The sequence below is a fragment of the Mesoplodon densirostris genome, chromosome 20, assembly GCF_025265405.1.
Source record: "Mesoplodon densirostris isolate mMesDen1 chromosome 20, mMesDen1 primary haplotype, whole genome shotgun sequence".
In the NCBI taxonomy this organism is placed as follows: domain Eukaryota; kingdom Metazoa; phylum Chordata; class Mammalia; order Artiodactyla; family Ziphiidae; genus Mesoplodon; species Mesoplodon densirostris.
Window position 1 is genome coordinate 29419950 of NC_082680.1, and position 15793 is coordinate 29435742.

General features: G+C 40.0%; 1 protein-coding gene across 2 annotated transcripts in view; it reads left to right on the forward strand.

The window, feature by feature from the left end:
- Positions 1 to 13896, forward strand: part of BAG4 (BAG cochaperone 4) — a 38857-nt gene extending 24961 nt beyond the window's left edge. For both annotated transcript variants that reach the window (XM_060086069.1, XM_060086070.1), the window contains 3 exons: positions 4384 to 4638; positions 5514 to 5768; positions 6477 to 13896. In XM_060086069.1, coding sequence (XP_059942052.1) covers positions 4384 to 4638; positions 5514 to 5768; positions 6477 to 6962 — 996 coding nt within the window. In that variant the 3' untranslated portion in view covers positions 6963 to 13896. The remainder of the gene's footprint in view (positions 1 to 4383; positions 4639 to 5513; positions 5769 to 6476) is intronic.
- Positions 13897 to 15793: the final 1897 nt, after the last annotated feature.

Consider the following 15793-nt stretch of genomic DNA (forward strand, 5'->3'; position numbering starts at 1 on the left):
TAGCAAACAGAATCCAACAGCACATTAAAAGGATCATACACCATGATCAAGTGGGGTTTATTCCAGGAATGCAAGGATTCTTCAATATACGCAAATCAATCAACGTGATACACCATATTAACAAACTGAAGGAGAAAAACCATATGATCATCTCAATAGATGCAGAGAAAGCTTTTGACAAAATTCAACACCCATTTATGATAAAAACCCTGCAGAAAGTAGGCATAGAGGGAACTTTCCTCAACATAATAAAGGCCATATATGACAAACCCACAGCCAGCATCGTCCTCAATGGTGAAAAACTGAAACCATTTCCACTAAGATCAGGAACAAGACAAGGTTGCCCACTCTCACCACTCTTATTCAACATAGTTTTGGAAGTTTTAGCCACAGCAATCAGAGAAGAAAAGGAAATAAAAGGAATCCAAATGGGAAAAGAAGAAGTAAAGCTGTCACTGTTTGCAGATGACATGATACTATACATAGAGAATCCTAAAGATGCTACCAGAAAACTACTAGAGCTAATCAATGAATTTGGTAAAGTAGCAGGATACAAAATTAATGCACAGAAATCTCTGGCATTCCTATATACTAATGATGAAAAATCTGAAAGGGAAATCAAGGAAACACTCCCATTTACCATTGCAACAAAAAGAATAAAATATCTAGGAATAAACCTACCTAAGGAGACAAAAGACCTGTATGCAGAAAATTATAAGACACTGATGAAAGAAATTAAAGATGATACAAATAGATGGAGAGATGTACCATGTTCTTGGATTGGAAGAATCAACATTGTGAAAATGACTCTACTACCCAAAGCAATCTACAGATTCAATGCAATCCCTATCAAACTACCAATGGCATTTTTCACAGAACTAGAACAAAAAATTTCACAATTTGTATGGAAACACAAAAGACCCCGAATAGCCAAAGCAATCTTGAGAACGAAAAATGGAGCTGGAGGAATCAGGCTCCCTGACTTCAGACTATACTACAAAGCTACAGTAATCAAGACAGTATGGTACTGGCACAAAAACAGAAATATAGATCAATGGAACAGGATAGAAAGCCCAGAGATAAACCCACGGACATATGGTCACCTTATCTTTGATAAAGGAGGCAGGAATGTACAGTGGAGAAAGGACAGTCTCTTCAATAAGTGGTGCTGGGAAAACTGGACAGGGACATGTAAAAGTATGAGATTAGATCACTCCCTAACACCATACACAAAAATAAGCTCAAAATGGATTAAAGACCTAAATGTAAGGCCAGACACTATCAAACTCCTAGAGGAAAACATAGGCAGAACACTCTATGACATAAATCACAGCAAGATCTTTTTTGACCCACCTCCTAGAGAAATGGAAATAAAGACAAAAATAAACACATGGGACCTAATGAAACTTCAAAGCTTTTGCACAGCAAAGGAAACCATAAATAAGACCAAAAGACAACCCTCAGAATGGGAGAAAATATTTGCAAATGAAGCAACTGACAAAGAATTAATCTCCAAAATTTATAAGCAGCTCATGCAGCTCAATAGCAAAAAAACAAACAACCCAATCCAAAAATGGGCAGAAGACCTAAATAGACATTTCTCCACAGAAGATATACAGACTGCCAACAAACACATGAAAGGATGCTCAACATCTTTACTCATTAGAGAAATGCAAATGAAAACTACAATGAGATATCATCTCACACCAGTCAGAATGGCCATCATCAAAAAATCTAGAAACAATAAATGCTGGAGAGGGTGTGGAAAAAAGGGAACACTCTTGCACTGCTGGTGGGAATGTGAATTGGTACAGCCACTATGGAGAACGGTATGGAGGTTTCTTAAAAAACTACAAATAGAACTACCATATGACCCAGCAATCCCACTACTGGGCATATACCCTGAGAAAACCATAATTCAAAAAGAGCCATGTACCAAAATGTTCATAGCAGCCCTATTTACAATAGCCCGGAGATGGAAACAACCTAAGTGTCCATCATCGGATGAATGGGTAAAGAAGATGTGGCACATATATACAATGGAATATTACTCAGCCATAAAAAGAAATGAAATTGAGCTATTTGTAATGAGGTGGATGGACCTAGAGTCTGTCATACAGAGTGAAGTAAGTCAGAAAGAGAAAGACAAATACTGTATGCTGACACATATATATGGAATTTAAGAAAAAAAAATGTCATGAAGAACATAGGGGTAAGACAGGAATAAAGACACAGACCTACTAGAGCATGGACTTGAGGATATGGGGAGGGGGAAGGGTAAGCTGTGACAAAGTGAAAGAGCGGCATGGACATATATACACTACCAAACGTAAGGTAGATAGCTAGTGGGAAGCAGCCGCATAGCACAGGGAGATCAGCTCGGTTCTTTGTGACCGCCTGGAGGGGTGGGATAGGGAGGGTGGGAGGGAGACGCAAAAGGGAGGGGATATGGGAACATATGTATATGTATAACTGATTAAATTTGTAAAAAAAAAAAAAAAAAAAAGATGCGTGGGTTTCTCTTGTTGCGGAGCACAGGCTCTAGGCACGTGGGCTTCAGTAGTTGTGGCACGAGAGCTCAGTAGTTGTGGCTTGCGGGCTCTAGAGCACAGGCCCTGTGGTTGTGGAGCATGGGCTTAGTTGCTCCGTGGCATGTGGGATCTTCCTGGACCAGGGCTCAAACCCGTGTCCCCTGCATTGGCAGGCGGATTCTTAACCACTGTGCCACCAGGGAAGTCCCTAACAGTGAGTTTTTAAGACAGAATAAAATTTCCTCAATGAGTAGCCCATGGTCTACTTAATCATTCCACCAGTACAGGACGGTTAGGTTGTCTACAATTCTGCATGATGGTGAATCATGCTGTGATGAACAAATTCATGCCTATGAGTTTTTCTCTAGTCGAATAATTTCCTTAGGAAGGATTTCTAGAATTTGAATAACAGTACAAAAAGTCACATGATTTTTTTAAAATCAAGTCTTCAGCTGTATATGTTGCATAAGGGATTGTTTGGTTAGGCACAGCAGCCTGTAGGCACAAGACTTGATTAACCTCACAGTGGCTGCTCAAGGAATGCCTGGCTGGATTTTCCCTCACCCCTGTCCCTGCATGGAATTCTTTGGCCGTGTGGTGATAGTAGCCTGTCTTTTATCCTCTTGCCATAAAACTGTGGCTAAGAATTTATTTTCCACAGAATTATGCCCTCCTTCCCACTTCAATCTATCCCTCTTTTTGTTGTGGTAGATTTGGAATCAAATTTAAATTTCATTTTCTTCAGTCATTAACAACTGTAGAAGATATCAGGATTCTTTTTTTTTTAATTGAGGTATAATTGACATATAATGTTAGTTTCAGATGTACAGTGTAATGATTCCATATTTGTATACACTGTGAAATGATCACCATGGTAAGTCTAGTTAATATCACAAGATTCTTTTCTTATTCTTCTACCTAAAATGGGAAAGATTGTCTAGTTTTAGAAGGATGGGTCCAGGAAAACTTGATTCTGTTTTTACCATTTTAACAAGGTAAAGTAGAAATTAATAGAAAATGTTAAGGTAATCATTTAGAGTTTAGCTTTAATCTTGTTTGGATTACTAAACTGAGGATTCTGGGTGTCAGTAATAGTCTGGATAGGTGATGTAAAACTGCAGTAAGCAATATATGAGGAATTTGTCTCTGCTGTTGTCATTTGGGGAAGCAGGGTAGGATAGTATCAATACAAAGCACATAGGCTTGGAGTCAGATCTGGGTTCCTTTCCTGACCTTGCCACATTAATACTAACAACAATTTGTATTATAAAAATTGCAAATCATTGAGCATACTACGTGCCAGACACTATACTAAGCGTTTTATATATGTCATGTCATTAATTTTTACAATAACCCTGCAAGATATGTTTATGATTTCCATTTTCCTGCTGGAGAAACTAAAGCTCAGACAGGGTAAACACAAAGCCAGTGGCAGGGCTAGGTCTTTCTCTGTGGTCTTTTTTCCTTTCTGTTGTACTATGGTTACTTTCTTCTTTCTCTCGCCATTCTCCCAGGTTTCCCGGAACACCCTCTTCAGTTTGTGGGGACAAGTTCCCTGCCGTTAGGTGCAATTGTTAGGTGCACTTATGGAAATGGCTGAGAAGCACTAAAGGCCATCCCTTCATCCTTCATCACAATATACCCATTGTTAGGACACAGACTCTAAGGTGATAATCTGAGTTTAATATATGTATATGATTGTAATATATGAAAGAATACCTCAAGGGTTGCTTAGGTAGTTCATCTTTTCATCAGTTCCTGATCTCCTTTCTTCTCCAAGTTTTCGAAGTGAGGGCATTTCAGCTGATCTACTCATTCATCTTTTTTGTCTCCCAACTTTGCTTTTTTACAGAGTTTGAATTCTTATACAAATGGAGCATATGGCCCACCATACCCCACTGGCCCTGGGACAAATACTGCCTCATACCCGGGGGCTTATTACACATCCGGGTATGCTCCGACCAATTACTCCACAGAGGTTCCAAGCACTTACCGTTCACCTGGCAACAGCCCAACCCCAGTCTCTCGTTGGATGTATCCCCAGCAGGACTGCCAGACTGAAGCAGCCCCTCTTAGGGGGCAGGTTCCAGGATATCCTGCTTCACAGGTGAGCATTCGTCTGTTGTGTTTTTATTTTTTCATATTAATGAATGGTACCAAGCTTATTTTTCTGTCCACTTCAAGAGGTTAGGTTTTTTGGGGTTTAAAAAAAATAAATATATTTATTTATTTATTTTTGGCTGCGTTGGGTTTTTGTTGCTGTGCGTGGGCTTTTCTCTAGTTGCTGAGAGCAGGGGCTACTCTTCTTTGCGGTACGTGGGCTTCTCATTGCGGTGGCTTCTCTTGTTTCAGAGCACGGGCTCTAGGCGTGTGGGCTTCAGTAGTTGTGGCACGCGGGCTCAGTAGTTGTGGCTCGCGGGCTCTAGAGCACAGGCTCAGTAGTTGTGGCGCACAGGCTTAGTTGCTCCGCAGCACGTGGGATCTTCCCAGACCAGGGCTCGAACTTGTGTCCCCTGCATTGGCAGGTGGATTCTTAACCACTGTGCCACCAGGGAAGCCCAAAAGGTTAGGTTTATATTTTTTAATATTCTGTGAATGATCCTATGTTTATTTCTCTGTTCACTTCAAGGAGAGTTCTAGTATGTCTTTATTTGTGCTTCCTTATAGCATATGGGTCCATTTATTTATAGTATCTGTGGGACAGACTTATGCCGTGCTTCAGCCACTGAAGTTTAGGCCCTATTTTTCTGAGTTTGATGGTCACCAAATCTGCCCCTGATATCTTTGGAACCAAGGTTTTTTAGGTTTGGAGAAAATATTTGCAACTCATTAGAAATACTACAGTTTAGTCCCATAGCAGCTAAAATATACCCTGTTAAGCCGAGAGGAAGCATCTCTGAATCTGTTTACACTAGAATATTTTCATTACTTCTTTAAGTGTTTTTTAGCAATGACCAGTGTATTTCCTTCCTCTCAATCTAGAACCCTGGAGTGAGCATGCCCCACTATCCTTATGGGGATGGTAATCGTAGTGTTCCACAACCAGGACCAACTGTACGATCCCAGGAGGACTCCTGGGCTCCTCCGGGGGCTTATGGCATGGGAGCCCGTTACCCCTGGCCTTCAGCTGCCCCCTCAGCACCACCCGGGAGTCTCTACGTGAGCGAGAGCGCTTCATCATGGCCGAGCAGTGGCTCTCCTCGGCCACCTCCTTCCCCCCCAGCCCCACAGCCCAAGGTAGGAGGCTTCTAGACGTTGTCCTCTTAATGTCTGGGTAATAAAGAGAGCGCAACGTGGAACTTTTTCTGCATTGGTCTGTGTTAAATGGGGACTAACTTCAAAATGTTGGTGGCTACTACCTATAGCTTTACCTAGCCCAGTTTACTTTTTATGTAAAATAGACTTTATTTTTTAGAGCAGTTTTAGGTTCATTTCCTTTTTTTACACAACGGGAGAATGCTCATTTACTAAATCAGTTGTAATACCATCGGAATGTTAGACAAAATCAAAGATTAGATTTTACTACCTCAGTCTCCTGACAGAAGACAAAACCCATGTGAACTTGCATGGTTTTATGAAACCACACACTTGAACATCATTTGCTTGTGGCCAGGTTCCTTTTTAAGATTTGTCTTCAGGTTTTATCCCTTTAAGGGAAAAAACTATCTAATTCCTATTTATTAAGTCACTGGACAGATTGTGAGGTATTCATGATGATGACCTGTCTCGGGGTAGATGCCAGCCTTCGTACTCAGGAATTCTCTGCCTTTTATCTTTTTAGGGCTGTAGTCGTCTCAAATGATTAAGGAGGGCCGTCTGCTTTTATGGGTGGGGCGTCTTCTCATGTGCCTTCCTGGTCAGGTGAAAGATGTGGGCTAACAAATCTGGTGTTGATGGATCCCCATTAAAACAGCTTTTTCCCCCTCTTTGCTCTCCTACTCCAAGGATTCCTCATACCCCTATAGCCAATCAGATCAAGGCATGAACCGGCACAACTTTCCTTGCAGTGTCCATCAGTACGAGTCCTCGGGAACAGTGACCAATGATCATTCAGAGCTCTTGGATTCCCCAGTCCAGTATAGTGCTGAGCCTCAGCTGTATGCTAATGCCACCAACGAACATCCCAGCAATCAAGATCAGAGTAATAATCTTCCTGAAGAGTGTTTATCTTCAGATGAAGGGACTCCCCCAAGTATTAAAAAAATCCTACATGTGCTGGAGAAGGTCCAGTATCTTGAGCAAGAAGTACAAGAGTTCGTAGGAAAAAAGACAGACAAAGCCTACTGGCTTTTGGAAGAACTGCTAACCAAGGAACTTTTGGAACTGGATTCAGTTGAAACTGGGGGCCAGGACTCTGTCCGGCAGGCCAGGAAAGAGGCCGTTTGTAAAATCCAGGCCATACTGGAAAAATTGGAAAAAAAAGGATTATGAAAGGATTTAGAACAAAGGGGAAGCCTGTTACTAACTTGACCAAAGAACTCTTGATTTTGGTTAATTACCCTCTTTTTGAAATGCCTGTTGAGGAAAAGAAGCAATACATTCCAACTTTCCTTTGATATAAAACTTGAAAAACTGGTAAAGGACTTGGAAGAACAGTTGGATTATGAGTTGTTTTCAGTTTTCAGACCAATGAATGTAATAGGAAGCTGTGGAGTTATCAGTATTGCCAAGTAGACTCACCCCTTAAAAAATTTTTGGGTATCTGCAAGCTGCTTCTTATCAGCAGGAGGGAAATCCACCGTATGTAACAGGCTTATCAGAAACCTACCGGATAAGACTGGATGTTGTCTGAGACAAACAGGCTCTGTTTTTTTAAACATCTGGATTACTTGTCACATTTTTGTACATTGTGACTGCTTTCACCGTACACTTTGTGTGTAAATTATAGCTTGGACTTTAGCCTTCTTGGACCTCTGTTTTGTTTTGTTACTTGTAGTTCACAAATATAGTGTTATTCTCTACTTCTTGGTACATTTTGTAGTAATATGTTTAATATAATTACTCAAGAGACTATACTGACAGCCAGATAGTATGGCAGGTCTGGATGAATTTATATCTTTTCACCACTTGAATATATTGCACTGTGTAGTAAGTTCCTGAGGTAGATTGTCTCCTTTTTTGTATAGATCATTAGGTTAGAGTTTTACCACTTCTATTTTTCATGTTACTATTGGAAGGTTAATTTGGAAATGGCATGGGTATAGGAATGAAAATGGGGCTATTTCCTTTTTTGCTGTCTTAATCGTATTTGGATGAAGATCCACTTTAAAATTTCCTTTCTTCCCCCTTAATTATCTTTTTAGTACAGCTGCTTCCATATGGAGCAGTGTGATGAACACAGATTAAAAATTAAATGCCACAGCACGTAGAAATAATAACTGCAAAAGTAATAAATACAACCATTTGAGAATGCTATTCTCCATCTAAAATATTAGCTTCACCATCAGGATCCCTATGAGGGGATTTCAGCTCAGTGTATCTGCTCAGTTTACAGCAAGAAATGACGAGGGTAAAAGAGGATTCATGCTCAGGGAATGAATCAGCCATAGGTAGAGTGGGAAATTGTGTTCTTTTAAAGGTAGATTTGATGTTTATCTTTGTTTCCCTAGAATAAATTGCATAGACAGTATTGCCTGTTTTATAAAAAAGATGTTTACCATCACTAATAACAGTCATTTTAGAGCCAGATTTAAGGAAGGGATATTGAAAGGGTCTTAGCTGGATTTGCTTAGGTAGCTCTATGCTATCATGTAGAAGAGACTTAGGTAGATAACTTACTTTTTTCATCTGAAGTGAGTTCCAGTATGCAGTATCTGTTATTGGAAAAACTGCTATTTCTTAATAAGATACCCAAGTGATTTTTTTTCTTGACTGCCAGGCCTATTAACAAGAAAATAAATCCACCAGCCATCTCCTCTCCCTATAAAAAAAAACAATACAAACATATTATATGACGAGAAGAAGTAAAGTAAAAATATTGGCCGGGTCTTAGGTTGGTATGAGTGATTTTATGAGATAATATGGTGACAATTTTATTCTAGGATTTTTATTTTTGGCCTAATATAGGAATGTTACAAAAGGCTTTTCTATGAAAATTTAAAAGTTATACTTGAAACTAAATATTTAGAAGGGGGAGAACCTTAAAGCTAAGTTAACATAAACCAGTGAGACAATGACTAATACAGGAGAGAACACTATTTTTTTTTTTTTGCTGTACGCGGGCCTCCCACTGCCGTGGCCTCTCCCATTGCGGAGCACAGGCTCCAGACGCGCAGGCTCAGCGGCCATGGCTCACGGGCCCAGCCGCTCCGCGGCATGTGGGATCCTCCTGGACCGGGGCACGAACCCGTGTCCCTTGCATCGGCAGGCGGACTCTCAACCACTGCGCCACCAGGGGAGCCCCGAGAACACTATTTTTTAACTGAGTGCCCAAGATACCAATTTCCCTGAAGTCTTGATTTTTTTATCTATAAATCACACATTATACACACACACATTATATGTGTGTGTGTATGTTTTTTAACAGTTTTTTATTTTGGTTTTGAGATAATTTTAGACCTCCTGAAGAGTTGCAAAAACAGCGGTATACTCTTCGCTCACCTTCCCTTTATATTAACATCTTACATAGCTGTAGAACATTTGTCAAGTTAAGAAATTAGCCTTGATATAATGCTATTAACTAAAGTAGAGAGTTTTGAAAGTAGAGATTTTCTAGTCTTTTCACTAATGTCCTTTCACTGTTTCAGGATCCAATCCAGGATCCTGCCTCGCATTTAGTTGTCATGTCATCATAGCGTCCTCCGATCTGTGACAGTGTATCTTGACACCTGATGCTGTAATGTATTTCTGGTGTTATTAAACTTAGCCACTACCTGAGGTGGCGTCTGCTAGGATTCTCTGCTGTAAACTTACTATGTTTTCCTTTGTAATGACTGAATGTTTGCTAGAGATAATGTGAGCTATGCAAATGTCCTGTTTCTGCTTAAACTTTTGCCCACTCATTTTTGTATCCACTGGCAGATCTTGCTTGTTACTACTGTGGTGTTCAAATGTGACTTTGTTTCTCTTATTCCTTCTACATGTATTAATTGGATTCTTTCTGTAAGGGAGGGCTATTGCTTCTGGATTTATAATTTTAATTATAATAAGATATTCAGGATAAGTACAGACTTAGAACTTAAAGGTGTAAACCATGTTAAAATGATTCCAAATGCCAATGTCAGGGAAAGGAAAACTAAATTGCAAGCTGTGCCAGAAAATATAGTGAATATAAGAAGGAAAATAGTATTCATTTTTTTGTGGATCTGATTCAGTTCTTGACTTAGTATTGACTCTAGACTGAATTCAAATTTTTTTTGGTATTTCACATCTGGACTTCTAAAAAGTGTCTAAGTTTAATATTACTTTGGGGATAATTTCTGTCAAAATCTTGAATAAAGTTATCCAGATCTGGCATGTTAAACACAGCTATGTTCTCTATAATAAGCCACTATTGTTCTAAATATAAACGCCAATGTAAATATTGAATTTAAGTCCCAATGAAGTATTAGCAGGATGGGCTGGTCTCTACATTGTTGGTGGGGAATTCTTTTAAGTGCTTTGAAAAATGGGGTTTTGAAAACAGTTCTCTAGGTGGTTAGTGTAATACCATTAGAGGTGGGAAGATTTTTTTTTAAGTTGAAGAATATGGATTAAATTGGCGTTAAAAAAAGTTTTTTGGGGGATGGATACTCGAGGACTGGAGTTTTTCATCTTTTTTTCTTTTTAAAAAAGTTATGAGTTTGAAGACTCAAATAATTCTATGGAAGTTAGCAATTTAAAGAGTCAATTCTGGGACTTCCCTGGCGGTCCAGTGGTTAAGACTTCACCTTCCAATGCAGGGGGTGTGGGTTTGATCCAGGATCTGGGAGCTAAGATCCCACGTGCCTCGCGGCCAAAAAACCAAAACATAAAACAGAAGCAATATTGTAACAAATTCAGTAAAGACTTTATAAAAATGGTCCACATCAAAAAAAAAAATCTTAAAAAAAGTAAATTCTATGAAAAGGAGCACTCTTCTATTCCACTCCCATTTTTCCTTCCACAAAAGTAACTACTTTCAATTGAGTTTTTAAAAAAAATTATCTCCATATTTTTTAAATAACACACTTGTATTGCTCCCTTTTGATTTATCAATTTTAGGTCATTTCTACTGATTTTCTGTTGTAGAGGATGAAGGTTAGGTCTCTCTGCCTCTACCATACACACATCTCAGCTCTCATCCCTCCAATTTCTCAGTCCACTTACATGGTCATTCTGTTGTACGTTATTATACTATGTAAATGCTGCCCAGAGCTCAGTCATGCAGTAAACTGCTTACTTTTCTTTTCCTGAACAACTCCTTGTTTTCTCTGGAATGAATCATTTGTCATACTTATTTTGTTTGCCTATGTGCTTATGACTGATTTGACCTGAAACCCTCCATCATTTGTCTAAATCTTCTTCTTTTTTTTTTTAATTTATTTTTTTGCGGTACACGGGCCTCTCACTGTTGTGGCCTCTCCCGTTGCGGAGCACAGGCTCCAGACGTGCAGGCTCAGCGGCCATGGCTCACGGGCCCAGCCGCTCCGCGGCATGTGGGATCTTCCCGGACCGGGGCACGAACCCGTGTCCCCTGCATCGGCAGGCGGACTCTCAACCACTGCACCACCAGGGAAGCCCTAAATCTTCTCTTAAGATGCTCAGACTTTTTTTTCTTTTTTTTTTTTCCGGTACGCGGGCCTCTCACCGCTGTGGCCTCTCCCGTTGCAGAGCAGAGGCTCCGGACGTGCAGGCCCAGTGGCCATGGCTCACGGGCCCAGCCGCTCCGAGGCATGTGGGATCCTCCCGGACCGGGGCATGAACCCGTGTCCCCTGCATCTGCAGGCGGACCCTCAACCACTGCGCCACCAGGGAAGCCCGCTCAGACATATTTTATCAATTTTAGGCTCCTGAAGAAGCGTTCCTGGAGCCCTGTGACTGCAGCACTGGTATGCCCCTGGTGCATACTTTCATTCTGGTGTCTTCTGTTCATCCTGGGGATTCTCTCTACCCCTTCTGTTGGATTCCTTTTTTCCATAGCCTGTGTCTTTCTCTTTCTCAGTTTATTCCCTCATTTTGGTAGAGCATGTTCCCCAGTAGCTTCCTGGAAAAGGGTGCATAGGAAGTAATTTTTTTCCATCTTGCGTATTTGAAAATGTGTTTTCATGATCCTTTGTTTAAAACTTAGTTTTTCTTCCTGGAAGCTTGTAGGATATTTTTGTCCCCTCTACAGTACAGTGTTGGTGTGTGTCTGTTTTTGTCCATTTTGCTGGGCACATTTCATTCTGGAAACTCCTGCCCTTAAGTCCTATAACATTTTCTTGGGTTTTGTTTGTTTATTTTCCTCCTCTGCTACCCTAATCTCTATTACATCATTCTAGAATTTCTGCTGTTTCTGTTATAGATCTCTTAGACTGATTCTTTGATTTACTTATCTTTTCACTTTCATTTTTTGCCTTTTTGCTGTACTTTGTAGGGGATTTACTCACCTTTATCTTCCAACTCCACTGAATTTTGTTTCATCTGTCATAGTTTTAGTTTCTAGGAATATTTTTGTGCTCTGTGTTCTCTGTGGGATTCTGCTCTTGTTTGTGGGTGTAGCATCTTATATCTCTGAAGATATTAATGATAATTTCTTGATTTCTTTTCTTCTCAAATAAATTTCCTACAAAGTTGCATTTTCCTTTCTTTTTCAATCTCCATCTTTTTCATGTTAGAGATATTTTTTAGATGTCTATTACTTCTTGGTTGTGTTTTTTACAGCGTTGTTATACTGGAGACCCCAAATTGCTTCTAGAAAATGCTTCCTGACTATTCTGTTTAATTATTATTGTTTCATAATCTTTCTTGGAGGGAATAGCTATTTTGAGTTGAAGTTGAGAAGGGAGGATTATCTGGATAATTTTTACTCCTCTGTGAAGATGGGAGGGTTTTATACTCTATGTGTCTTTTCTCATCAGGAGTGGTGGGCAGTAACACATTTGTTGTAATAAAATGTGAGGCAGAGGAGATGCCAGCTGCTGAGAAGGGAGAATTTAGGGGTTTCTGAGATCAGGGCACATTTTCTCTAGCCAACTTTTAAATGTTCTTTTATTTTGCAATATATAGCTTATCCTGGTAAGCTAATGCCAAGGGTAGTATTGCCCGATGAAATATAGGACTCTCAGTTACATTTGAATTTCAGATAAACAACAAGTCACCTTTTAGTATCAGTGTGTTCCACATATGGCATGGGACATAATACTAAAAATGATTGTTTTTCTGAAATCCAAAATAACTAGGAGTACAGTCATCCCTCAGTATCCATGGGATTGGTTCCAGGACCCTGCCGTGGATACCAAAATCCATGGATGCTCAAGTCCCTTATATAAAATGTTGTAGTATTGCATAAAACCTATGCATATCCTCCCATATACTTTAAATCATCTCTAGACTAGTTATAATACCTAATACAATGTAAATGCTGTGTAAATAGTTGTAATTACAATGTAGATACTATGTAAATAGTTGCCGGGTATGCAGCAAATTCAAGTTTTTGGAACTTTCCTGAATTTTTTTTCTTTCCAAATACTGTCAGTCCATAGTTGGTTGAGTCCGTGAATGTGGAACCCATCGATAGGAGTACCAACTGTATTGTATTTTTTATTTTATTTATTTAATTTTTGGCCATGCTGCGTGGCTTGTGGGATTTTAGTTCCCTGACAAGGGATTGAACCCAGCCCTCAGCAGTGAGAGTGCGGAGTCCTAACCACTGGACTGCCAGGGAATTCCCTATATTGTATTTTTTTCATTAAAGTTTTTATTTTGAGATAATTGTAAATTCACATGCAGTTTTACAAAATAATTCAGAGCTTTCCTGTACCCTTTACCCAGTTTCCCTCAATGGTAACATCTTGCAAAACTTTACTGTGATGTCACTGCCAGGATATTGACATTGATATATGGTCAAGATACAGAACAGTCCCATCACCACGACTATTCCTCCTGTTGACCTTTCACAGCCACACCTGCGTCTCCTTTCCCACCATGCTAAACCCCTGGTAACCACTAATCTGTTCTCCATTTCTAAATTTTGTCCTTTTGAGAATGCTGTATAAATGGTATTGTATAGTATGTAACCATTAGAGATTGTTTTTCTTTTTCTTCCACTCAGCATAACTCTCTTGACATTCATCCAAGTTGTTTCCTGTATCTGTAGTTCTTTTTTATTGCTAAGTAGTAGTCTGTGATATGGATGTACCACAGTTTGTTCAACCATTCACCTCCTGAAGGACATATGGGTTGTTTCCGGTTTGGGCTATTGTGAATAAAGCTGCTATGTACATTCATGTACAGGTTTTTGTGTGGACATAGTTTTCATTTCTTTGGGATAAATGCCCAGGAGTGTAGTTCTGGGTCATATGATACTTGCATGTTTAATTTTTTGGAAACTACCAAACTATTCTAGAGTAGCTGTACCATTTTACATTCCCACCAGCAACGTATGAGTCTCTCTGCATTCTTGCCAGTATTTGGTGGTGTCACTATTTTTTATTTTAACCATTTTGATGGGTAGGTAGTGATATCTCATGGTGCTTTAATTTGCATTTCCTTAATGGTTAATGATGTTGAACATCTTCTCATGTGCTTATTTGCCATCTGTGTATTCTCTTCTGTAAAATGTCTCTGTGTGTCTTTTGCCCACTTGCTAACCGGGTTTATTTATTTATTTATTTATTTATTTATTTATTTATTTATTTTGCGGTACGCGGGCCTCTCACTGCTGTGGCCTCTCCCGTTGCGGAGCACAGGCTCCAGACACAGAGGCTCAGCGGCCATGGCTCACGGGCCCAGCCGCTCCGCGTCATGTGGGATCTTCCCGGACTGGGGCATGAACCCGTGTCCTCTGCATCGGCAGGCGGACTCTCAACCACTGTGCCACCAGGGAAGCCCTAACTGGGTTTATTTCAATAGACTTCTTATTGTAGAATAGTTTAGATGTACAGAAAAATTGTGATGATACTACAGAGTTCCCATATACCCCACACCCTGTTATTAACACCTTAAATCAGTGTTGTACGTTTGTCACAGTTAATGGATGAGTATTGATACATTCTTGTTGACTAAAGTCCATACTTGATCCAGATTTCCTTTGTTTTTACCTAACACCGTTTTCCTCTTCCAGGATCCCATTCGGGATACCGTATTGCATTCAGTCATCATATCTCCTTAGGAACCTCTTGGCTGTGCCGTTTTTTTTGTTTTTTTTGGCCACGCTGCATGGCTTGTGGGATCTCAGTTCCCCGACCAGGGATTGGATCCAGGCCATGGCAGTGAAAGCCTGGAATCCTAACCACTAGGCCACCAGGGAACTCCCATGACTTTCCTTGTTTTTGATGACTTTGATAGTCTTGAGGAGTACAGGTCAGATATTTTGTAGAAGGCCCCTCAACTGGGATTTGTCTGATGCTTTTCTCATAATTACAGTGGGGCTTGGGTTTTGGGGAGGAAGACCACAGAGGTAAGTGCCCTTTCTCATCATATATCAAATGTATATACTGTCTACATAGCTTATACTGTTGATGTTAACCTTCATCACCTGGCTGAGGTAGAGTCTGTCAGGTTTCTCCACTACACAGTTACTATTTCTTTTTTCCCCCTTTTTGTACCGTATTCTTTGGAAGTCCCCATTTGCAGCTCCACACTTAGGGGATGGGGAGTTATCCTCCATGTCGTTGAGGGTGTTTATCTACGTTAATTCTTTGGAATTTACCTGCAAGGTAGATTTGGTCATTCTCTCCCATTTATTTATTTGTTTAATCAGTCATTTATATCTGTATGGACCCATAGATACTTATTTTATACTTTGTGTTATGATCTAATGCTACCTTATTTATTTTGTTGCTCAGAATGTCTTGCTTTGGCCATTGGGAGCTCTTTCAGTTGTGTCCTTTTGACATACCCCCATGATTGTGTGGGGCTTTTTTTTTTTGGAGCCCTCCTCACTTTCTGGCACTATGTGATTCTTCAGGCTCATCCTGCATATTTCCTGTTCCAGTGCTAGAATCAGTTGCTCCTCCAAGAAGCCCTGGTCCCTCTTATTGAAGAATGATATTGAAACCAAATTTGGGTTCCATTGTTTGTCTTTTCACTGCTGAGTTTTAAGAATTCTTTGTGTTTTCTAGATACTGGTCTTTTGTCAGATTGGTGCTTTGCAAGTATTT